We start from the raw sequence: 15890 nt of genomic DNA, 5'->3' as shown, positions 1-15890 counted from the left end.
GAGATCTGAGTCTCCTCCATCTCTGCCCACCTTACTGTGAAGATCCTGACACGACTGTAGTGCTTCCAAGTTGCACCATGTCACACGTCATTTGTGACACTTTCAGCTTTCCAGGCTTTTTTTTTAACCTGTAGCACACTGTCTTTTGGGATTTGTAGTTTTGTCTTTTTTCATATTGTAGGTGTTGGCTCCTAAATCTCAGCCAATGAAGTTTTGTAGGCATGAAACAAGCAGGACTGGTAGCACACTTGACATGAAAGTGTTTTGAGGACTTGTTACTAACTTGCAGAGGCAATCTTAAGTGCAAAAATGCCAGTGACCAAGCAAGGCAGATCATTATTTCTTAAGTACAGACAAGTATCACTAAAATCCTACCGTGATGACAGCTCTGAGCACTGACTGCATTTCTAGGCGTACATCAAACACACACAAAAGAGGACAGAAGTTGAACCAGGTTACTGACAGCTGGCCCCGAAAATGATCTTGGCTAGCAGAATTTCTAGTGGCAAAGTAACTTACTCACCATCAGAGTTAAGCAGAGAGGTGAAAACAAGTCAACTTGCAAATCATTTACTCGCATATGCAAGAGGCATGTCCATCCACAGTTAGATCTCATTCGATTGTTTTAACACTGGGTTTTTTCCCTTTAACTGCTCTCCCTGGAAAATCTACAGAATTACCGACACATCAGGCCACGGGAGGGTTATAAATGATTTTTTTGCAACTAACTGAAATGACCCGGGGGTACATCAGGCACGCCGTTTTCTGTTTCTGTAACCTGCTCAGATAAATCAGAAAAGAAACCAAGCGCTGTGATTATGCGCAAAGAGGAAAGCGGAAGTTGATTCACCGAATCAACCCGCATTAGTTTTCTAGATTTAAAACCCGCAGTACAGTGAGTTTCACATAAGAAACACATGAATACATATAGAGTAAAACATACCCCCACATCACAACTTACCAAACCGCTGTCTTGATGCAAATTTCCTTAAACTGCATCCTAAAGTCTCAACTGTAATGTTATTATTTTGCACTATATGACTTTTAATTATAAGGGAAACATTTCTTGTGGATTTCATATAAACGCCGATGATTCTGCGCCACGTTGGCACCACCACCAGCGCATTGTGGGGGGTTTTGGTCTGTCACTTTAAGTAAAATCATGATCACCTAAAGGGGAAAAAGCCATGAGAAAAGGAATAATTCCTGTCTCCACTCAAGCGAGGAGCAAACCTCCAGTTCAGTCTCACATGCCCTTCCAGGCATCAAGCAGTGTATGCACGTGGAGTGAAGGAAGTCAGACCAGATGTGGGGTCCCCTGATCTGTGTGTGCACACTGGGAGATGGAAGTCAGACCAGACCTGGAGTCCCCTGATCAATGTCTGCAAACTGAGTGATGGAAGTCAGCCCAGATGTGGGGTTCCCTGATCAGTGTGTGCACACCGAGTGTTGGAACTCAGCCCACATGTAGGGTCCCCTGATCAGTGTGTGCACACCGAGTGATAAAAGTTAGACCACACAGATGGTCCCCTGATCAGTGGTCCGCAGACATGGCTCCGGGACGGTAGGAATAGGGACTGGGTCTATCCCAACTGAAGTCTCCTTGATATGCTGTAGTACGCTGCAGTTCTATATCCAGGATAGAGCTACCGATATCCACTGTATCTTCAGGGTACAAACTACTGCAAGCACTTGCCTTCTCATCATCACTATAATGCATATTACCCACGATGCCATAGCAATCTTTTCAAAATTGTGCCAGTGGACAACATTTTTTCCTAGTTTGGAGAATTCTAAAGAATGTAAAACACATATGATAAAAGTTCTAGATTCAACGTCACTCGCGTTGTGACAAAAATTAATGTAGGCAGAGACCAACATTCATAGGAATTCCAGTTCCAGATGGGTAAATTCCTTGGTGGTTGCAGACTATAGACAACTTAAAATCACTATGAGGCATAGAGGCAATCAGTTTATATTATCGCCTATGCTTTTTTAAAAGACCAGTCTTGAGCAGGAAGTATGTCCCACTGATCGCAGACTCTGGTATGTGGTTGGTTATGGTGCTGAATAAGACTGAATATTTATTTAGAAACAAACAAAACTCCTCTAGACTATTTAAACTTCAAGTGTTTCTTTTCCAGAGGTGTGGTGTGGGCAAGGAATAAAAGATATCTCTTAAGGAACTGTGATATAAAGCTAAGTCAATAAGAAAGGATAAAGAAAATGTAACTGGAATTAATTGAAGTAAATTACTAAAAGAGAATCAATATAGTGTAACCACGAAGGTAATAAGAGTAATTACAAGATCACAAATAAAGCGTGGCTGTGACATTAAACCAACTGGGTTACAAAAATGTAATCATTTCATAGTAGCCACAAATTAAACACGTTAGATACAAGAAGGTGGTTAGTGAGGTATGGTACTAGAATATTACAACTAAAATATGCAACACAAGTTCATTTTAAGATGTATTTTTTTCAAAAGAATCAGGTCAATAACTGAGACAGGTGGTTTTATCAAAATACCTTTATCAAAATATGATACAGAAATATTGCGTCCTAAATATTGTTTTAAAAAATCTTGCCCCACTGTAGTTAAAATAGAAAATCTACACCCAAAGGAATTCTTTTGCAAAAGATATATAGGACATGATATTTCTGTGAGACGATATTTTGCTAATAATACTCTGACATACAGCTCATCAGTGCTGTTGACCTAATACTTTGTACTCAAGACCTGGCTCTTTGACTAAACCTCCAGGCCCAGACAGAACAGAAGTCCCCCCACGCCACCACCGCGAGCACCATGAGACCCTGACGGGTGAGTAGCCGTGCTGTACAAACTCTTGACTTATCGATTTCGAAAAACAAAAATAAGCCCTTGTTAACCGTGCAAGGAGGTAAGAACTGCTTGGTTTGTTTCTCCGTCTCCGCAGCTCACATCATGAGTGAGTATAGAAATATGTGATAAGCAGGCTGGAAAATCCATACTCGAGCGACTTAAGGTTTCAACCACCCTGTACTGTACGCCATGCGATATATACAACTCTCTAGTTCGGTGATTTAGGATAAAATGTAGCTTTTCCTTTTGAAAATTAAACTTTAAAATGAACTTGTGTTCCATATTTAGGAATATTTTACAATTAAATCACTGACATTTCTAAATGTTCTATCTTTCAGAATTACCACCACTGGTTTCATTATACGCTCTAAGTGTGCTCAATCCCAGCATAGATACAATACAGGATTCGTCGTCTTTCTTTCAAAGATCGCAGACATTTCATAGGAAGATGGCAAATAATCTCCCTTTGTCTAAAGAATGACTCCCAGAATACTTCTTACTCTAGTTTCTAAAATGGCTGCATGATTTCAAGATGTGAGCTTGAACAGACAATTACATGCTGAGTGGAGCCTGGAAGAGTGCAGGATAGGAACTCCTACCCTGACCATGAGTAACGGGGGAGCAGTCCTGGACAAAAATCAGCAAGTATCAGCAATGAGATGTATACATAATGACAGAGATGAGAGCTGTGGGACTCTGATGGTTCATAGTAAGGGAAGAGACTCTGGCAGAGGAAGGGCGAGACACATAGACCAAGAGTTCACAATGACAGACAGAAGCAACCTAAGTATATCTGCTGCACTTTGCTGCTACCCCGCCACTCCCTAAGAGCCAACCTCAAGTGTATTTAGCTCCCAAAAAGACACAGAGGGCACCTGGATAAACATCTAATTTACACAATAACACGCACATTTACATGCATATTCTGTCAGGCAGCCCTTTGGAGCTTGCTTATGTCAAGTCCCAAGTGTTGCATGCATGGTTAGACCTACTTGTGTTCTCAAGCAGGGGGCAAAGGATGCCATCACTCGTCACACAAGTTGGCATGCTCTGTGAGGTTAGCTTTGCACACAGTAAATGTACCTCCACTCTATCCGCTGAGGGAGATTTCCAAGGCGATCTTTGGCTACCTTCCAGCTTTGCCGGCACCAACATTGGCAGCTTTTGTTCTGCCTTGGCTTCAGACATCTTTGTTGTGTCCTCCAAGACAGTCGGGGTTCCTGGCTTCTCTGGATCCTGCACCGCTGGTAGTGGGGGTGTTTCGGACTTCTGTTCAGGAGATTTAGCTGCTTTTCTCTCAGCTGGTCTGAACCGCGGGCGGTGTTCCTTCATTTTCCCTCGGGTCATAAGACTGGTTAACCCTACAGATATGTCATCTTTTGGACTGTCCTTCTTAGAATCCATCTTTGTGGCTGGCTTGGGAGGAGGAGGTGGAGGAACCTTTGCCTGAGTTCTCTGTTCTGCTTTGGGTTCTGAGCCTGGTCTCACATTTGTTGCATCTTTTCCCGGCATGTTGGCAGCGCTCGTCTCTTCCTGTGGCAAGACTTTCCTCACCATCTTACGAACCACAGAGGCTACCTTCCTCTTGGAGACACCAGGGGTCTCTTCCCGTCCAGGCTCTGTCTGTGTCCCATTCATTATTGCAGAGTTACTTTGGGGTGCAGGCTGCTTGTCCCCATTCAACACAACCTCAGAGGTACTTTGATTATGGGAAGGTATGGGACTTCTAGGACCCTGTTGACTTTGAAAACGCTCTGGACTCGTCACTCTCCGTAAGCTTTGAGAAGGATCTGGACTTCTCACTCTGCCAGGCTTTTGCAAAGGTTCTGGGCTCCACAAACTGCGCGGAGACTTACAAGGTTCAGGAACACGAGCTCCAGATGAGCTTTCTGTGGGCTCTGGACTTCTTGTTGGCTCAGGACTTTTGAAACCATCTGACCTATCATTCACGCCACCTGCATTTTCAGACTACATTTATGAATACAAAGAGGTTTAGGTAAGGGGAAATAGAACAATCAATAACAAAAGTATCAGTCTCCCTTGCCCACCAAACTTAAAGAGAAACTATAGGCTCTGGAATCTACGACGGTCATTTAACCAGTCACATTTCGAAACTTTAAAACCATAACAACTTGCTGACAATATTCAAGAAAAATACATTTGCAAAAAAATAATAAATGAACACCCATGTGTGCCATCTACGTGCCAGAGCAAGTTTGTTTAGAGGGAGAGCAAAGTGAAATAGATCAGAGAGGAAATGTGCGCTTAGGAGATTCTGAGATCTTAGACAGCAGCAACACCCAGTCCTATTATGAGAGTTTATTTTGCCTCAAATGAAGGTAACTTCAAATGACCCACAAGCTAACTTACACGTTCTAATTGCATTCTAAATAACCCCATTTCTTGAGTCAAAGAGGATGGGACTTTAACTCTCTCCCCCACACCCTCTAGTTTTTTATTATTTGCTTTCTGGATCACTCATTTCTTTCGCTTCTGTTGCAATCCTATGGCGACATTCTAAGCGTAAACCATATGTACTCTCTTGTAAGTGGTATTGCTATTACTCCTGCGTTAAAATGGGAGTGGCCTAACACATTCAGTTCACCAGTCTCACCGTGTGGGTTTTAACTCTGCAACCTTCCCCATCCCCTTTCCCCACCAACATAAAATGACCTGAAGTTGCGCCCAGGGAGAATCAGCGTAGGGTAGAAAAAATACATAGATTAGAACAGTGGTGCCCCCCGGGCGCGAGTGGTAGTTAACGCAGCCACATCAGACACACTCATACTAGAGAGAGGGACAAGGCAAGGCTGCCCCCTATCACCGGGTCTATTCCTGCTCGCCCTGGAACCACTCCTCCACATGATCAGGTCAAACGCCCGGATCACGGGGGTGCGGATAGAGGGGCAAGCTTTCAAGTTAGCGGCATACGCAGACGATATCCTGATCACCACAAACAACCCAGAACAGTCAATTAAGGCACTCGTGCAAACAATAGAGGAGTATGCACATGTCTCAGGTTATAAGCTCAATAGGGAGAAATCCGAGTGCAAACCGATGAACTGCCACACCACCAAGGCGGTCCTGGGTACATCCGGCCTAGCATGGCAAACAAAACCCCTAAAATACCTAGGCCTCCTTTTCGGTAGGGACTTAAGGGCGACACTGGACCATAACGAGGAAGCGATGCTAAAAAAAATTAAGTCCAAGCTAGACACATGGGGCCCCAAATTCATAAGCTGGTGGGGTAGGATCGAAACAATAAAGATGATGGTCACCCCCATGCTAAACTACCTGCTCTCCATGCTGCCTCTCACACTCACACCCGAATTCCACAAACGCCTAGACAAAAGCATCAACATGTTCCTCTGGGGAGGGAAAAAACCAAGAATGAGCCTAGCGAAACTCAGACTCAGAAAAGAACAAGGCGGACTGAACCTCACAAACTACAAAGCCTTTCAGCAGGCATCCCTGGCCAAACAGGGTCTGCACTGGATTGCCCCCGCACCAGACTACACGCCGGTGTGGCTGGACCTGGAAAGGTGTATTCTGGGTGGCGCAGACCCAATTATGGCCCTCACGGCCCACAAGCACCCAGAAGCCAGAAACGCAATAATTCACAACACAAAGATAGCGCTGTTAAGAGTAGACAGGGAAATGGCAGTGAGTATCAAAGGCACCAAATGGGAATCTCTGTGGCATAACACCAAAGTCACATACAAAGGGAAAACACTAGATAGCAAGGTATGGCGAAGCAGAGGCATCACTACGCCTTCGCAACTAGAGGCAGGGAACACCCCACTCACCTACACGGCACTACAGCAGACAACCTCCCTGCCTAACAAGGAGTTCTACGAATTCCTCAAAATAAAAGCAGCTGTCACCAAAGCAGGACTAACGAAACAAACACCCACCATCATACAATACGCGCAAAACTTAAACAAGACGGGCCACCAAACAGCACAAATATACAAGCTAATCACACCACGCACCACAACCCTAAACAACAAGACGCTGGCATTCTGGGAGGAGACCATACAGAGACAGCTGAACGAAGTAGAAAGAGCCAAACTATGGACGACAGCGTCCAAAAACAAAATCACACCGCAGCTAGCACAAACCAAATATTGGCTACTTCACAGGTTGCACTGGACACCAGCGAAACTAGAGAGGGTTGGAGCCAGTGATAATAACACATGTTGGAACTGCCAGAGGGCCACGGGAGATCTATCTCACATGCTATTCGAGTGCACCAAAGTCAAAGCTTTCTGGGGCAAGGTCTACAACGTCATAGACACAATAACGGGAAGTAAGATACAAAGAGGACTAGCCGGGGCAGCCACCGCCTTCCTAGCAACAGAACTCCAGTCCAAAGAAGTACGAGACCTGGTCGATGTACTTCTAACGGCTGCAGTGAAAACGATTCTGGGTAACTGGAAGGACACCAGCAAAGCCACTTTCAAGCGCTGGTTCAACTGGGTAACCTTCCTCCGGGGGGCAGATAATATCACCGCCAAGCAAAAGGCGGCAAATCATACGGCCAAGGAGAATATGTGGGAAGCTCTCGACGCATACCTGGAACGATAACCAACCCACCCACCCCCCCCCCCCCCCCCCCTCCTCTCTTTTTTCTCTCTCTTTTCCTTTTCCTCTCTCAGGCCCCGCCAGGCCGCAATCTTGCAAGACCAGTACAAGTATTAAGAATGTCTTTTCTATGGATATGTAAAATTTCTTTTCAATAAAAATATTTTGAAATAAAAAAAAAAAAGAACAGTGGTGCAAGTAACATATGTGAAAATGTATTTGGCAGTGTCATGACCATGTGGTCATTCTGTACCACCCTGACAGCTCGCACGGCAAGCCAGCAGTTTTATTCCCCAAAAAAGTATCCAAGCCTTGAACTCAGGTCACTGTCTGTGTACTTTAGCTTTAGAATACATTTTTAAATTATCTCTTAGGTTTTTTTTAAGTTAGAAGAGGTTTAATACGTTGAAGTCCATCCATCCAGGAGCAAATTAAAAGCGAGTTATGCCCCTATCCTAGAGAGACAAAATAACTCAATGAAGGCGACGGGCCTCGTCTGCTGTGTGCTCAGCTGCAAAGGCTTCGAGGAGACAAGAGTGAAGGAAGTCTGGGAAGGAAGTGTGAACCATCCTGGGCTCTCCATCTCCATGTGGCCCAAGGAGGCTTCGGCTGCTCTTTTAACTTAGGAACAAGGAAGGTTTTCCTTCATCAGTGGCAGCCAAGGGAGGTTTACTGGCAAAAGCCGAGTGCTGACAGCGACGGTCTTTGCATCTCGGGTTTACAAAGGAATGCGGAGGGAGGTTTCTTTAGCCAGAATGCAATTTTCACAGTCGAAATAACATTCCACTGATGAGAATGAATCCACTGATGAGAATGAGGAGTTGGACAGAAGTGATTTGTTTAGGGGAATGCTAGTGGTGTGTTTAGGAGTGCATACTAATGGCATGTTACCCTGCATCCTATAAGAACCCCTGAAGAGCTCACTTCTCTTCAAGTCAAGGATGAAAAATAAATATAAAGGACGATCCCCTCCTGGTGGAGGAGGAAGATATAGGATTTGAGGCTATGGGGGTTACCAGAAGGTTGTCTAAACTTCCATCATAATTATCTGCCTGAAGGGGAGCTGTCCCAGGACTGTGGAAGTGTCTCTCAAACAGAGTCATTGAAGTTTGAGCCTGCAGAGTACAGACTCCAACCAGCCATGGAGTCTGCCTTTCAGCTCGAGGTGTCTGAAGCTAAAAGGCCTCAGAGTAGATACACGTTGCTGCTCATTTGGATGATTTCCTGTTAAATGTTGGCACACTGGGTGACTTGTTGGCTTGCAAATAATTCTATGGAGACCTGAATCATGTAGTGGGCTTAGTTCACTGGAACTATTCACTATGCTAGTATGCATATATGCATGTCTATATGGTATTTATACAGTGTCAACCTAGCCAAAAAGCTGGGGAGTCCAAGGCAAAGACACAGTCAAGCTATGATTGGAGGAGTAGCTGGTTTCTAAGAGTGAAACTGGACTGTGACTGCATCATGGTGTGGTGTTCTATCAAAAAGGTGTGTCTACGGCACTTTCCTAAATTGGAGCAGGGTTGTGACAGTGCTGATGCATATGGGGGGATGTCAATTCAGATCATGGGTGCATAATTGCAGAAGACCCGTGAACTTGTTCTTTCTATTTCACATTTTTTAATCTCCAATGCGATGGTTCCCAGGTGGTGGATGTTTCGAGAGCCAAAGGAGATGCTTAGTTTGTCAGCCAGAAATGATTTGTAAAATAACTGCATGATAATCTGCAACTGGATTATTAGTCATGCTGTAAATGGTTTGTGCGATGAATTGGATGCTCACCGGATTTAACCCCCTTAGATTTTTTGTGTTTGGACAATCTGTGTTTTGGATAACTGCCAAGAGTAAGTGCCACTGAGTCACACACACTATAAGCTTTGGGAGAATGGACTTGGATACTAACTCCCTTGTAAAATGGAGTCTGCTGCTAGGCAGCTGAGGTAAAACGTCCTGCAGTGGTTTGCAGGCTGAGCACGTGGAAATACTGTTTAACTCAGCCTGGTGTCTGCATACAGGTGGCGTGTTCCAGATGGGACCTTTAATAAATTGATAATGGCCTGTGCAGGCCTTATATTTTATTTAGGCATTACCCTTATTTAATTTTTACTAAGGTGTGAGTATATAGTGCTTCGCTGCAAGTCTGCAGCACTTTATTGTATTCAAACTGTAGGCGAAAGCTGCACTAAAATAACAATGTTGCTTTGGATCAGCCTAGAGAAACTTTTATTGTGTGCTTCTTTAGGGTAACTAAGGTCCCAAGTGCTACAGAATACTAATTTGTCTGCCTTTTGCCCTTCTTCTTATACTTTGGGTTTTGGTCTTATTTGTCTGAGCCAACCGCTAATTAAATTCAGGTTTTGAACTACCACATTGGGCAGGTTATTTGCTTTTATGGTCAGCTGGTGGATCAAAGCCTTACACAGACAATAGGATGATTTGGGTAGATTACATTTCACCTGGGAAAGAAAGAGGGTGGGGGCAGAATCTGCAGGGGTTCATTACATTTACACTGACTGACAGGCCTGAGCATGTCTCACCCAGAGAAACAATAGGGTAGCAATCAGCTAGCCAAAAAAGAGGTGCCCTGCAAGTGGCCAGAAGGCCGTGGAATCTCCGCTGTGCAGGCAAGCCGAGTGGTCTGCCTTGAGTCCCACATGGGTACAGCTGTGTAAGAAACAGGGCCAAGGAGATTCCTGAGGACCTGAAGGGACAAGAAAGCAGGTCTGGACGAAATCCCAGAAAACATCATGAAAATTTTAGAAGCCAGACCAGAAAGACTGAAAAAGAGTGCACCACCAGGAGCAAAACGTCTCTTTTTCCCCTAAAAAATGGCCGATTAAGGCCCAAGATAAGAGCATTTGGTTAGCCTCTTCACTCTGGGGCCTTCCCGATGATCACCCAGGACCACTGCAATGAAAACCAACTGGCCTGCGTTGGGTAGTTTCTTTAATTACCCCAGGGTAGCCCGCAACTGTGAGTGTCCCCCCAGAGGACCATCTGGAGGAGCCTCACCCGCAACGACTGTGGGTGGGACAAGGGAGCAGTCGTCGCCCTCGCCATCTGAACAGTGAGATAGGCGGGGTGGCTCCAAGTGTTTGGGGCTCCCATGAGATATCAAACAAAGTTGAAGGGGTGCCCCACATGTAGGGCAGGGACACCCTGATAGCCTGCAATTTCTGCATGTGAGCAGATTTTTTTGCACAAAAGAAAAGGAAGACACAGCACGCAGCCACATCAAATGTAATGCTGCAGACCGAATTCAGTATATGTAGGCTCGCCCACTAGGGCTATTGGATGGTTGCTGTAATATCTGGTGCAGAGTGCCTCGGGGGTGCAACAGTACCTCCAGAGGTGGCGGTGGCCCCGCAGTATCACAAAGGAGCCCATGGTTACATTTGGTTATGTCACTCTATGTCCCCTGGAGACATTTTTCATGTTGGAAAATTCTGGAGGTGGGATTTTTAGTAATATACATCTGGGTTGCGTGGACATTTATCCTGTGGTTGCTTTACAGTCAGTATAAAGCTAAAAGAAAGACTTATACTGTATAGTTCCGAACATTTAAATGTTTAGCGACATGCTCATTTTTGACAATAACTGATTGTATTTATTCTCGAATTTTATTGAAAGGTGATACCATCCTGAAATGCTTATAATATTGATTGTGCTATTGTCTGATTCTATAATTTTGCTTTTAATTATTTAGGTGACATCGTGACCAACCAGTAGGCCTTACTTCTCATTAAAGGCATTCCTTGATGTTGTGTTAGGAGTACAGGGGGTATTGAATCTTTAGGGTTCTGAATTTGCAGGAGTGTAGACTGTTAGAGATACCTCATGCTCAAGGGGTTCACGGTTCATTTAAGAGGTATCTGATCTCCAGAACCTTTCTTTAGTGGCCCACCCTGTTGGTTGTGAGGCCCCTTATAGACTGTCATCACAGGTAACAAGTGTAATAGAGCACATTTTCCTTTTCACATAAAAAAAACTTGTTTTAAGTACTCTTTGTTGTGGTACTGAGTGCTGAGTCTCTAGCCTACAGAACTTTCTCTAAGAAAGCCTTGAACTGCTCGGTCTTGCTATCCTGAGAGCTAGGTCCCAAATAGGGATACTTAATTCCCAGTTAGTGGTTGTGCATTACAGGGTTCCCAGGACACCTGTGATAAAAGACCCTTGTTGATACAACAGGGTCCAGTGCCCCCCTGTCTGCCTCTGGACTCTCCGTCCTTGACTTTTAACAGTATGGCAGATATTAAAGTTGTCGACAGACTGATTTTTCAATGATCTTGTCGATGAAAGGTAGGAAGGGTAAATGACTAGTGAGCTGGCAATTGGAAATGTCGCCTGGACCCACTGGTAATTGGAAAAGTACTATGGACCAAGTGTGGGTTACTTCCAAAACTGAAAGATCTGACTTGTCTTCAGCAGATCAGGGAAGATGCCTTGGGAGAGGGAGGCACTGATGATTAGAAATAGGAGGGGAGAGCTTCTTCAAGGAATGCTGTGATGAAGTACGAGGGTAAGATATCTTCATAGGTGGTGGCTTTTTGAGGATGTATGTGGTCGGACGGCTAGACTGCTGACTTTGGAGCTGGAAAACCAAGGTTTGAGTCTCGGGGTCGCGGCCACATCCTGTGATTCTGGGCAAATCACAATCTCCCCATGCCTACCAAAATGTGTAACGTAACTGGTGCTCATGTAAAGCGCTCAGTACCTATGGGTCAAGTTCAAGCTACATAAAACTGCAAAAAAAAGAATTTGGGATGTTTGGAGGGGTCTTTATGAGAAATAGTTTGAAGGATGACCATTGTAGGATGACCATTGTAGGATGAAGCGGGAAGGAGTGTGTATCAGAGGAGAAGAAGCAGGTTTGGTGAAGTGAATTTGCTGTCAGATCTTTTTTTTTCTCCACGGGATTGGTTGGTGGCATTGCAAATGTCCGTGGAGTGTGCGACAGAAGAGTCATGCAGTGAGTTGGTGCACTGCTAGATTGTTTTTAAAAGTGTTCCACTTCTGTTGCTAGATTCACTGATTGTGTTGGTCTAGTGCTTGGCTTTAGATGATGTTATGAGCAGTGGGCATGTTACGTGGAGGGACCAACTAACTCTGATAGCCTGTAAAGGTGTTTTCTTTCATCTCTATGGATAGAGTGTTTCTTGTCTCCATGAGTGCTTATGATTTGAGTTTGCACATTTGTGTGTTAGTTGGAGCGTATGTATTCACGTTTTTCAGAAATGTACTGAAATCGCTGAGAAGGATGTTATCATCAGATGTTACAGAGGAAGAAAGACGAGTTTGAGCTTTGGGTTGTCTATGGAGAAATGCTTGAAGGATGTGAATTATTAGTATTTATTATTTTACTGTTTTGTTTGAAAAAGAGCCCCTTTTCTTGGTTTCAAAGACCTAACAAGACCCAGCAGCAGCTCCTCAAAATGTGTGATAACTCATCTGATACACAAACATAATGGCCCACCTCTTAAGTGTATGCATAAAACCACTGATTTCAGATATCTGACTTCAAGTTCACCTTAAGTTTACCTAATTAGTGGAACTGGGATTTCCATAAAATTTTCGAAATCCAACGATAAAACTGTCAAAGGGTTCCAGTTTGTGGTAATTGTAGTAGTCAAAGCGGTCAATTACTGGTTCTTGTGAAGCTGGTGTAAATGCCACCGCCACTGGTTTCACAAGGGGTCGATAATGAATGCGTATCCACTGTCAGTGGCCAATCTAGCGGCGAACTAGTCAGGAACCTACTGCCAAACCAGGAGGCCTTCCCGGCCTACACTCTATAACCACCCCGCTCGCGCGCCCACGCGCTGCCACCTGGCTCCCTCTGAGGCCACGCGCAGCCTCACAGCTCTGAGGCCACGCGCTGCCACCTGGCTCCCTCTGAGGCCCAGGTTCCGGTGCACCCCGGGCCTCGGGAGGAGCCCCGTGCATGGACAGTGCTGTGCGCCCAGATACGCCCCGGCGTCTGCGGAGACAGATAAACTCGGGCTTGGCCTGGAGCCGCAGTCTGAAGCGCGTGGAAGGACCGAGCCCGAGGACGAAAATGATAAAAGAAAAGGTGGGGTGACAAGAGGGGGGTTGAGTGGGGCGGGGGGGTGAGGGGGACATGATGGCGGGAGACTAGCCGTGGGAGGAGAACAGTGTCCGGGGACCCCAGGGGGGGAGGGGGTTCGGTAGAAGGCCCGGGCGGTTACTCAGCAGTTATTTTAAGCAAGCAACAATCCTGCGTCCTAAGGTGACCCCCAGGACAGAGCCAGTGGGCGCGTCCGTTTCCAGTGTGGGCTGATACCCCGACGCCCCCTCTGAGCGGAGTGAACTGTGTCTCCGCCCCCAGAGGCCCGAGAACACTCGGGGCCCCGCTCTGTAGCCGCGGGTCACGCAAGGAAGGGCCCACCTGAGTGAAGGGGCCACCTCAGTGAAGGACCCACCTCAGTAAAGGAACCACCTCAGGGAAGGGCCCACCTCAAGGAAGGGGCAACCTCAGGGAAGGGCCCACCTCAGGGAAGGGCCCACCTCAGGGAAGGGCCCACATTAAGGAAGGGGCTACCTCAGGGAAGGGGCCACCTCAGGGAAGGGCCCACCTCAGGGAAGGGCCCACCCTCAGGGAAGGGCCCACATTAAGGAAGGGGCTACCTCAGGGAAGGGGCCACCTCAGGGAAGGGGCCACCTCAGGGAAGTGGCCACCTCAGGGAAGGGCCCGAGGTGGGTGCTGTCATGGCCAGCATGACAGCACCCGCCTCTGCCCAGCATGACAGCACCCAGCCGCATCTGCCCAACGTGACAGCACCCGCCTCTGCTCAACGTGACAGCACCCCGCCTCTGCCCAGCATGACAGCACCCCGCCCCTGCCCAGCGTGACAGCACCCCGCCCCTGCCCAGCGTGACAGCACCCCGCCCCTGCCCAGCGTGACAGCACCCCGCCTCTGCCCAGCGTGACAGCACCCCGCCTCTGCCCAGCGTGACAGCACCCGGCCTCTGCCCAGCGTGACAGCACCCGACCTCTGCCCAGCGTGACAGCACCCGGCCTCTGCCCAGCGTGACAGCACCCGACCTCTGCCCAGCGTGACAGCACCCGACCTCTGCCCAGCGTGACAGCACCCGCCTCTGCCCAGCGTGACAGCACCCGCCTATGCCCAGCGTGACAGAACCCGACCTCTGCCCAGCGTGACATCACCCGCCTCTGCACAGCGTGACAGCACCCGCCTTTGCCCAGCATGACTGCACCCGCCTCTGCCCAGCATGACAGCATCCGCCTCTGCCCAGCATGACAGCACCTGGCCTCTACCCAGCATGACAGCACCCGCCTCTGTCCAGCATGACAGCACCCGCCTCTGCCCAGCCCCCAGCGTGACAGCACCCGCCGCTGTCCAGCGTGACAGCACCCGCCTCTGCCCAGCATGACAGCACCCCGCCTCTGCCCAGCGTGACAGCACCCCGCCCCTGCCCAGCGTGACAGCACCCCGCCTCTGCCCAGCGTGACAGCACCGCGCCTCTGCCCAGCGTGACAGCACCCCACCCCTGCCCAGCGTGACAGCACCCCGCCTCTGCCCAGCGTGACAGCACCCGCCTCTGCCCAGCGTAGCAGCACCCGACCTCTGCCCAGCATGACAGCAACCGTCTCTGCCCAGCGTGACATTTATTTTATTTTATTTTATATGCTTCTATAGCGCATGAATAGACCCCCGAAGGGGTATCTCCGCGCTTTGCCTTACAGAAGGAACATATACTGTGCCAGGTCATTACTGAGAGTTGCTGGGAAATGGGGGGGGGTTTAACTACTGTTAAAAAGATAAGTTTTAAGGGATTTACGGAAGGACAAATGATTGGTTATTTGTTTTAATGTAAGGGGGAGGGAGTTCCAGAGAGCAGGCCCAGCATAGGCCAGAGCACGACCTCCTTGTCGGGATTTCTTTATTTTGGGGACCTGTAATAATTGCAGGTTACTAGAGCGCAGTGAGCGGCCTGGGGCATAGGGTAGGAAGGCTTTTGTAAGGTATTTTGGGCCATTTCCTGACAGACATTTGTGAATTGTACATAAAATTTTGAACTTGGTGCGTTGCCGCACTGGTAACCAGTGAAGTTCCGCCAGAAGTGGACAGGAGGGGGTCCTAGATGGTACATTGAGGACTAGCCTCGCTGCCGTATTTTGGACTACTTGCAGTTTCTTAAGCTGGCCTTCGTTGGTGGATAAAAGAAGGCCATTGCAGTAGTCCAATCTACTAATAACTAGTGCCTGGACTAGGGTTTTTCTATGGTTATCAGTGAGATAGGGAAACACTCTTCGCAGTAGTCCAATGGCCCTAAAGCATGTACCGGCAACTTGGTTGACATGGTCTTTAAATGTCAGGGATTGATCAAATAGTACTCCCAAGTTTTTCACAGTCTGCTTTGGGATGGGGACTGGACCCAGTTCTAAAGGCCACCACTCATCAGACCATACTGT

At 47.2% G+C, this 15890-nt stretch overlaps 1 protein-coding gene across 16 annotated transcripts in view; it reads right to left on the bottom strand.

Moving 5' to 3' along the window:
• Window positions 1-15890, bottom strand: part of MYO18A (myosin XVIIIA) — an 864705-nt gene that overhangs the window by 498694 nt on the left and 350121 nt on the right. For 5 of the 16 annotated variants that reach the window (XM_078680060.1, XM_078680064.1, XM_078680065.1 and 2 more), the window contains exon 4: window positions 3929-4813. The exons of the other annotated variants lie outside the window; for them this stretch is intronic. In XM_078680060.1, coding sequence (XP_078536186.1) covers window positions 3929-4813 — 885 coding nt within the window. The remainder of the gene's footprint in view (window positions 1-3928; window positions 4814-15890) is intronic. 16 annotated transcript variants of the gene reach the window in all.

Source organism: Lissotriton helveticus, chromosome 3_1, assembly GCF_964261635.1.
Source record: "Lissotriton helveticus chromosome 3_1, aLisHel1.1, whole genome shotgun sequence".
In the NCBI taxonomy this organism is placed as follows: Eukaryota; Metazoa; Chordata; class Amphibia; order Caudata; family Salamandridae; genus Lissotriton; species Lissotriton helveticus.
Note: the sequence above shows the minus strand (reverse complement) of the source record. Positions and strands in the feature narration are given on the sequence as shown.